The sequence below is a fragment of the Tachysurus fulvidraco genome, chromosome 18 (assembly GCF_022655615.1).
Source record: "Tachysurus fulvidraco isolate hzauxx_2018 chromosome 18, HZAU_PFXX_2.0, whole genome shotgun sequence".
In the NCBI taxonomy this organism is placed as follows: domain Eukaryota; kingdom Metazoa; phylum Chordata; class Actinopteri; order Siluriformes; family Bagridae; genus Tachysurus; species Tachysurus fulvidraco.
In genome coordinates, this window is record NC_062535.1 from 15226571 (window position 1) to 15236570 (window position 10000).

Consider the following 10000-nt stretch of genomic DNA (forward strand, 5'->3'; position numbering starts at 1 on the left):
ACACACACACACACACACACACACACACACACACACACACACACACACACACACACACACACACAGAGATACAATTCATTTTTTTTGTACTTTTTTCTGACTCTGACTCTGACTCACCTAGTAGGCCACATCTTTTGGACCGCTAAACCCATGCGTTTTTGATCAGAGAACCATTAAAAGCCACATTCGCCTATGTTTAACATTCTATAGGCTTACCATGTTATTATTAACGGATGGAAAATACTCTCTGTTTTAGAGTCAGAAGGAACTCGGGTAGCATGATATAATTAAAAACCTGGGAGTATAGTTACTTAGGTTCTGGGAGAAAATGGGAAAATTCCAAATGTGGAAAAAGATCCACAGGTTAAGTTAATGAAGTTAACGAATTTCTAATATTTGATTTCATATCAAATTAAAAATCTTTATTTTTTAGCCATCCTTGCTTCCACTCCTTCCCTTCATTTGCATAGTAGAATATGATTGGCTCTTATTTGTGATGACACAATAACTTCTCTGTCTAATCAACACAAACTCAATTCAGTTTATTTTCTGAAAATGTAAATGCGGAATGGAAGTCTACTGTGTGGGCTTGTCCTAAACCACACCCTATTCATGCTTAGGAAAAAACGGGTACTTTAATTTTTATTTTGGGTCATTTTTATTCAGCGTAAACAAACAAATGATTTTATCCCCACAAGTCTGATCTAAAGTGAATGTTTTTTAACTCTTGGGTCGATGTGCTTAAATACTGTGATGACTGATGAGCCCGAGGCCATGAAGGTTACTCAAAAGTCAGTGATTCTTGGTGATCAGTGTTTGTTTTCATTCAGTTACAAATATAATTATGACAAAGAACGAAGGTTAGTAAATTGATCTAAGGTTATGTACAAATGATTTTATTCAATGTACAATGAATGATGAGTCACATGTCTCTGAGTCACATGTTGACGAGGCAGCATGTTCCTCATCATGGTATTCAGGAGACAACAACGGAAACTGCTTTACCTTCTAACCCTGAATTTTGTGATACACAAAAGTATCTTTAAACTTAATTACATCTACTGATGACAACAGTTTCGAAGGTGAGATATTCACAATATCTGAGTCCTAGCAGCCGTTAAACGAGCTGTAATGAGAGAGAGAGAGAGAGAGAGAGAGAGAGAGAGAGAGAGAGAGAGAGAGAGAGAGTATCCTAAGTCTGTAACCTATAACCAGTGTTAATGTATTCACTGATAGAGACTTTAAAGCACTGTTGTACACCACTCTGGATGAGGGAGTCTGCCAAATGCCGTAAATGTAAATGAGAGAGAGAGAGAGAGAGAGAGAGAGAGAGAGAGAGAGAGAGAGAGAGAGAGAGAGAGAGAGAGAGAGAAGGGCAGAGAAGGGTGAGAGTGCTTAGATACCCTGTTCCTCTCACCACGCCCAAGGGCAGCAACCCAAAACAACTGAAGTACTTGTGTTGCATAGACAAGCAAAAAAGTCTAAAAAAGCACACACACACACACACACACACACACACACACACACACACACACACACACACACACACACACACACACACACGCACACACGCACACACGCACACACACGCACACAAACACACACCCGTAAGTCATTAAACACAATAAGAGTGTGAGGTGAAATAAAAAGGAATCATTTCATTTTTTACGAGCGATTTTTTTTATTCCTACACACGCAACTCTCTCTCTCTCTCTCTCTCTCTCTCTCTCTCTCTCTCTCTCTCTCTCTCTCTCTCTCTCAGCCTCAAGCTAAGCAGGGGTCCAGAAACAAGAAGTCGAGGTTAGTGGTTTCAGTCGGTAATGCTCCCATTAAAACACACAAGAAATGCAATATAGTTAGAGCATGTGGTTTTCCCTTCTAACATGCACACACTTGCGCAGACACACACACACACACACACACACACACACACACACACACACACACACACACACACACACACACACACACACGCTCATTGAACCTTAATCCCTCCCATATGGCCTGTACTTAAATGATGGTAATGACGTTTTTACGCAGATAGGTTCGCTCTATAGAGCTTAACGCGTCCAGCACACAAAGCACGCCATATGATATAAGAGCATTGTCTCATTAACCAGAGCTGATCTTCAGATTATGTTGGAAATCAGATTTATTCGTACGTCGGAGAAAGAAAGAAGCTTTACGGCGATTCACCTGTGAATGAATCGTGCGCTTGTGCGACTGGAAGTTAATTCTCGGCGAGACAGAGGAGTAATCAAACGCCCCATTCATGCGATCCAAATCAAAGTCCAAAACCCTGTAATTCCACGAGCTCCGTTATTATCTGGCTGGCATTTGAATAATCAGAGAACAATAAGCTGTTCCCTAAAGGCTTCTGACACGCTGCACTTTAACAGAGAAAACCGAGGATTTTTTATTATTCTAATATAGGACACGCTCAGGGTTTCAGCTCTAATCAGCTGCTTTAAGTCGTGAAAGGTGAACGATACACGATCACGATACTCCTGCTGTGAAAAGTATCATGGTTTTTACAATAAATGAGTAACAGGTTCTCAGATGTTTGCACCGGTGCAACAAACTGTCAGCGTTTCTCTCAGTAGTCCATTTGTGAAGGTCACAGTTAGAGGTGATTAATTAACTAATTAACTAACTAATTAATTAATTAACTAACTAATTCTCTTAATTAGTACAAAATAAAAATAAATATACAGCACGTTTCTTTAATCAATATAAAGAATACACACCTAATGCACCGTTACACAAAGGTTCATGCATGAATGTTTTTAGGGGGACAAGCACTTTTTTCTTTGTGAGTTTCTGATTTTAAATAGTTTTCTCCTCTAAAACTGGGATCTAATCATTAGTTTGTACAGACATGAAAGCTGGTCTGTAGATCAGACAGCAGACCGTCCTGCTACTCACACAAAAGAGATGAGTCGAATCAACCTAATGATGATGTGTTTTGCTCCTTCTTCTTCTTCTTCTTCTTCTTCTTCTTCTTCTTCTTCTTCTTCTTCTTCTTCTTCAAAATCTTGTCAATACTGTGTTCTGTACCATTGGCAACTTACTATGACTTCCTTCCTGATGGTACAAACGGTATCGATCTTCACATATTCACTCTGTATGCTCACTACAATAAGAACAACATGATGGCATAAACATCTGGAAGCTAAAACCCAGAACTAGTGGCTTTAGACACTGGAATAGATAGATAGATAGATAGATAGATAGATAGATAGATAGATAGATAGATAGATAGATAGATAGATAGATAGATAGATAGATAGATAGATAGATAGGTTTATGAACTCGCCACAGTTATGAGATAGACAACTTATCCATAACTTCCTGTGACATCACCGTGTTTTTACTGTATAATATGTTGATTGTTGTGATATTGACGTATCGATGACCTATAAATCGTGCTGTGGTGAAACTGATCATATCATCATAATGAAATCGTGTAGAATTGACCGACTGGATGAAGAGACCCGGACGTGGTACCGAAGGAGACACAGAGAGAAAAAAATGAAAGAAGGAGGGGAAAAAAACACAAAGAGGAAAGACAGAGAGTCGTTTCCTACCCTGTAAGTGTCTGGGACCAGGAAGCACTCGGGCAGTGCGGCTCCTCGGCTCGCCTCTTCATGCACCAGATACGACTCCGTGGCCTGCAAGTCAAACAGAGAGGCACTTCATTTCACGATTCACAGCTGCTCTTATCTATCGCTCTCAGACGCTTACAAATGACCACACAGGCCGAGTCTTAAGACACAAAGCCTCTAAAAATCCCTTTTAACACAGTGTTTAACAGCCTTTCTGCACCTCGCTGATTGAAGAATCAAATTTACACGAATGTTCGGTGTAATTGTAGACGATCAGCCGAGGCACAGGAGCCGTCAGCTTGACTAATATGTAGCTCGGACGTTTCTTTTGTTCTTCACATACAGACATTTTAGATTTTTGTCCCAAATGTTATTAATAAACTAATCTCATTACTAAATAAGGAATCTTATCAAAAATTTGATTAGCAACTTTTTAACTTTCAAAGGCGGAGCCTAAAAGTTATACCAAACTGTGGTCGAGGAAAGAAAGAAAAACTCATGGTACACAGTGATGTCACAAAGATCGACTCTACACAGGTATATCCAAGAGAACGAAAAGTGACAGGAAACAATGTACATGTCCATATTTGGTATAATGTCCTATATACAGTTATAAACATTCATTCATTTTCTATCGCTTATCCGGACTACCTCGGGTCACGGGGAGCCTGTGACTATATCAATCACGCAGTTTCTATATTAATGCTAAGCTTTAAAACTTAGATACAGTTGGGGAAAATCTAATAGCTGTTTATAACTGTGAGGCACGGTGGCTTAGTGGTTAACACGTTCGCCTCACACCTCCAGGGTTGGGGGTTCGATTCCCACCTCCGCCTTGTGTGTGGGGAGTTTGCATGTTCTCCCCGTGCCTCGGGGGTTTCCTCCGGGTACTCCGGTTTCCTCCCCCGGTCCAAAGACATGCATGGTAGGTTGATTGGCATCTCTGGAAAATTGTCCGTAGTGTGTGAGTGCGTGAGTGAATGAGAGAGTGTGTGTGTGCCCTGTGATGGGTTGGCACTCCGTCCAGGGTGTATCCTGCCTCGATGCCCGATGACGCCTGAGATCAGGCTCCCCGTGACCCAAGAAGTTCGGATAAGTGGTAGGAAATGAGTGAGTGAGTGAGTGAGTACTGTATATTAGCAGATTAACTAGCTCTCCATACCAGTTACATGACCAGTACATAATGTTCCAGGCAACAGGAACCCAGCTCTTTAATGAGCTACATAACCAGTTATGATGCGTTTGGACACTGGAGTACATATTAGCTGCCGTAGATTCTGTTTTAAACATGGAGTTTGCTCTTGTTTTGTTGTGTCAATGTTTATCAGTGAACGTCTTTGTCAAGTCTCGCTCCACAGTGGTGTTTAATATGAAGCTCCTATGAAAGGAGACACTCAGGACTAAATATTTCTGTTTTTATTTAACCTACTAGGGACGAAATATTCATAGAAATCGTTTTTTTCCCACACAAATGTTTGTATCTTCAAAGTAAATGTTGATGTTGATATCAAACCCATTTCTGCTCTCTGAGATGGTCCAAGTTCTCGTTCAAAAACATCTCAAATTTGAAGGTGTTTATCATCAACACTAAAATTCAGTGTAAGATTATCAACAGAGGGAAAACACACGTCTCACACAGAAAGACAACAGAGTCCTGACTCGTTATAGATCAGACTTGTGGAGATAAAATCATTCGTTTGTTTAAAGTAATAGAAAATTTCTAATAACTTGATTTCTGGTTCACCGGTGGACCTGGAACGCCAGCGTACTTGTAAAAAGGGTTAAATAACCTCATGTCGTCTGCGGTAAAATTTTGGAAGCGTCTGGCCGTACAAGAAAACGACTATGTAAATTAGGTTTGATCTTGTAAACTAAGAGAGACCCATATGTCGACAATCAAAAGCTACTTTTACTGCACACTCCCTGGATCGTCGGCAAAAAAAAGGTTCTAAATAAAAAAAAAAATTAAAAAAATCCACACCTTCATAAACTCTCCTGTTCTCTCGGGATCTTAAGCGTAGTTCTGTTCAGAGGCGTTTTTTTTCGCTTTAAAGGACACCTTTCCGTTCACACTAGTTCATTTGTATGCTGTGAGATGCATTAGAGAGAGAAAGAGAGAGAGAGAGAGAGTGAGAGAGAGAGAGAGAGAGAGAGAGAGAGAGAGAGAGAGAGAGAGAGAGAGAGAGAGAGAGAGAGAGAGAGAAAGGTTGAGGCCAAATCTTTGTCTTTGGAGAAAAAAAAAAGGCGGCGAACTGCATAGCCAGAAAATCCTGCGAAATCCTATTGCATTTCACAGCTTTCATGGACACAGAAACCGCACCTGGTACCGGTCCAGACGAGCCAAAAACCATCCACCAACCAGCTATCCACCACCACCACCTACCTGGCACACACTGAACCACACACACACACACACACACACACACACACACACACACACACACACACACACTGATGCCCCTTATGGGATGAAGAAGCAGATGAGACACACACACACACACACACACACACACACACACACGCATGTACACTTTTATACATGAAGACGCAAATGTGCTCACACATACAGGCATAGATGTACACGTGTACACACACACACACACACACACACACACACACACACACACACACACACACACACACACACACACACACATATATAAAACTAACCACAAATATGGGTTTTATGCATAAATAGGCCTACATATTAACACACACGCACGCACACACACACACACACACACACACACACACCACACACACACACACACACACACACACACAACACACACACACACACACAACCTCATAATAAGTTCCAGCCATTGGCGCAGAGGAGTAGTGAAAAACAAAGGCTATTCATATCCCTCCCAATGAGAGGTTAGCGCTCCCGTTTCTCTCTCATGCGTTTTTATAGAGGCTTTAGCAGCTCCATGCTAACGTCTTTACCTCCGGTACTTTACTATACGATGGTATACAGAGTTGCGTCTCCTCGTCTCTATTGTGTCTTATGGAAAAGTGACAGGAATTGAGCAAAAAAAAAAAAACGGCGGCCATTTTGTCCTGGGTTGTTCGGTGTCCAGGTCTTAGCGCCTGGCACGAGGGCCGTTATGGCCGTGGATGTTAGCTTCGGCTCCAAAACCCAGAGAATAAAAGGCTGGCTTCTGCCAAAGAAAAAGTGAGCCAGCGGTTTTATTCATCAAAGGTCTTGGGATAAAAGTGCTGATTTATGATCAGTTTTTTTGTCTCGCGTCCTAATTGTGATGCTCGGCCTCCGGGCTGGAGCTGGATCTATATTTACAGCGGAGAAGTGTTCTATCAGGGCCAAACAGAATCAACATGAATTATTGAGCCAGTGGCTGGAGAAGTAGTTCAGTCCCGATGTAGAGAAAAGGTTCAAAACTAGACGCTGAAACAGACCAAAAAGAAACTTTTTTTTTTTTCTCAAAACATTTTTATGATGCTGTTTGAGTGAATAAAACCGCTGGATATTACGTTATATCATCGCTTATTAAAAAACATCCCGACGGAGTGAAAGCAGCTCCTACGGAGTCTCGGAGTGGATTCAGCATCGGTGGTGGTGTGGATTTTAACAAAAACCTACAGGAGAGAAAAAATCTTGGTACCAGATGCCAGTTCGGCTCATTTAGGGAACCACACTATTAATTATATATGGTGCGTGTATATATATATGGAGCATATGTAGGGTCCATATGGCTGAGTTGTAGCCAGAATCTGGAGTTCCCCTTCCTTAATTAACATTTTAGAGGCTCGGGAACACAGCGGAGAGAGAGAGAGAGAGAGAGAGAGAGAGAGAGAGAGAGAGAGAGAGAGAGAGAGAGAGAGAGAGAGAGAGAGCGGGATTCAAAGAGGGCTGTGGGAGCTGGTGACCTAATTGGAGTCAATAGAAATGTATGTAAATGTGTTAATTGCGACAGGTTTCCTTTCTCCTGCCAGTAAATGGTGGCCTTTTGTTTCAAACATTTAATTGGTCGGCCATAATGGAATCAAATGAGAGGGGATTGAGCTATAGTTTGTGATGGGACAGAGAGAGAGAGAGAGAGAGAGAGAGAGAGAGAGAGAGAGAGAGAGACTGTGGATGTATGTGGATGAACATATGGTGAAAGTCGTCTTAAGTGGAATGTCTTTAAATCTTTCTCTCTCTCAAGTACAATGCATGCATTCACACACAAACACACACACAAACACACACACAAGCACACACACACACACACACACACACACACACACACACACACACACGGTTGAGTTTTTCAAATCGTTTGGCCCCGAAACAATCATGACTTGTCCCATAGTTTTGCTGTTTTCTTGTTTTTTCTCTCTCTCTCTAAACGACACGGCTGTCCGTTACATCGCTCCGTTGTTTACGTCGATGGGCAACATACAGACAGACGGCAGCGATGGCTAGCACTTCAAAAGAAAGATAGAAACAGAGAGAACGGCGGGAAAAACGAGAACGGAGGCTATATGAAAGGACCGAGCGGCCTTCTCTTCCTCTGTGCTTCTGCCAGGAGCACCTCGGGGAGAAGTGTTGGAAAAATGTGATTTCTTGCACCGACGTCTCAGAGGGAACAACACAGAGAGGAGGAGGAGAGAGAGAGAGAGAGAGAGAGAGAGAGAGAGAGAGAGAGAGAGAGAGAGAGAGAGAGAGAGAGAGAGAGAGAGAGGTTCACAGAAGCTGAAAGAGTGGAACGATCGTGACGCTGCTAATTATTGCAGGGTATTTTGGGGGTTTGACTTTAGTTTTCTGGCTCTAAAAAAGCTCAAGCTGTGCCAGAACCTGCTTTGCACTTTGCACCTCAGTGTTTCAATTTGAAATGTTCTTTTTTTTTTGTTCTTGTGGCCTGTGTAGTCTCGGGTCAGCTCGCTGCACATACCAGAGGATACACAGATGTGTGTCGGTTTCAACGACTTCATAAGGTGCACTCTCCTTGCACATCACTCTGTGTGTGTGTGTGTGTGTGTGTGTGTGTGTGTGTGTGTGTGTGTGTGTGTGTGTGTGTGTGTGTGTGTGTGTGTGTGTGTGTGTGTGTGAGTCTCGGCGGCCGGCGTTATGGACGCCGCCGCTCACACAAACAGAAAACTTTCCCTCGCTCTCAAAGTTTTTGCAGCCAGAAACGAGTTCACGCGGCTACCCGCCGTCACCGCAGGACACGGTCGCCACGACAACCGTGGCACCGAGACAACCACGTCGACCTATCAGCTCGATGAGCGTCTGCCAGATCGGTTCAACTCACAGAATGTTCTGGAAGTCAAGCTGAGTTGAGTCCACGTGTCATCTGTCTGTCTGAGAAAAGAGCAAGGAATATTTGCCCAACGCTAACGTGCATGAAAAAGAAAAACTCGAGAAGATACAGCATGTCGTTCACTTAACGCTCGCTTAGCATTTTTGTAGTTTTATTCAAAATGGGATAAGAGGCTTGAATGATCTGAGGCCTGACTAGCGAGAGGGAAAACAATCAATACTACTACTACTACTACTACTACTACTACTACTACTAATAATAATAATAATAATAATAATAAGAAGAAGAAGAAGAAGAAGAAGAAGAAGAAGAAGAAGAAGAAGAAGAAGGAGAACGAGCAGAACTAGCATTATATATTTTCTTAGGAAATCTAAGTTTCCACTGGCTAAATAGACAAACCCAGATAAAAAGAACTGAAAATTAAACTTAAAAGATAAAAAGATAGCTAAACAAACAGAAGAATAAGTTCACACATGTACCGTAGAGGAACCAGTGACCTTTTCCCCTTTAGTAAGATCTTATTCAAAAGCTCCTGTTTAAGCGAAACCCTAAATTTCGCTGTGGTTCATTCATCCTCACTTCTTCATCTCCATATTAAATTATCATTACACTTTCCTCACGTCGCTGCTTCCAGGTGCGTTCACGATGAATAGAAATACGTTGCTCGCTATATTTAAAAAAATAATAATAAAAAAAAAGGTTTGTCATGATGAAAAAATGCTTGCCCAAGGCCAGTTCAGTTACGAATCCTGACTTATTGCCTGCGAGGGTGTGTCGATCTGTCCTCGGAGGTCTTTGGAAAGGGAACATTTGATTAAACATTTGATTAAAACCAAATGCCAAAACCAGTCGAAACACTTCTGCGGTTGAAAAAAGGAAATACCGAGAAGAAAAAAAAAAGAGCCTGACAAATAAAATACCACAAAATTCTGTTGCTCTATAATACAATGAGCCACCTATAGGTTTTGGAGTGCTGGAGAGATGGAAAGCTTAGAGGATATCATACGTTTAGAAGCTATAACAACAATAACAACAACAACATCGGTGCCCACGTGACAGTTATAACACGTGTTATTACATATTATAACACCCTAATGATGTGGATGAACCAAGACTTTACTTTTAAGG

General features: G+C 41.7%; 1 protein-coding gene across 6 annotated transcripts in view; it reads right to left on the bottom strand.

The window, feature by feature from the left end:
- Window positions 1–10000, bottom strand: part of LOC113663612 (nuclear factor 1 X-type-like) — a 110672-nt gene that overhangs the window by 99289 nt on the left and 1383 nt on the right. For all 6 annotated transcript variants that reach the window (XM_027178963.2, XM_047803112.1, XM_047803105.1 and 3 more), the window contains one exon: window positions 3588–3671. In XM_027178963.2, coding sequence (XP_027034764.2) covers window positions 3588–3671 — 84 coding nt within the window. The remainder of the gene's footprint in view (window positions 1–3587; window positions 3672–10000) is intronic.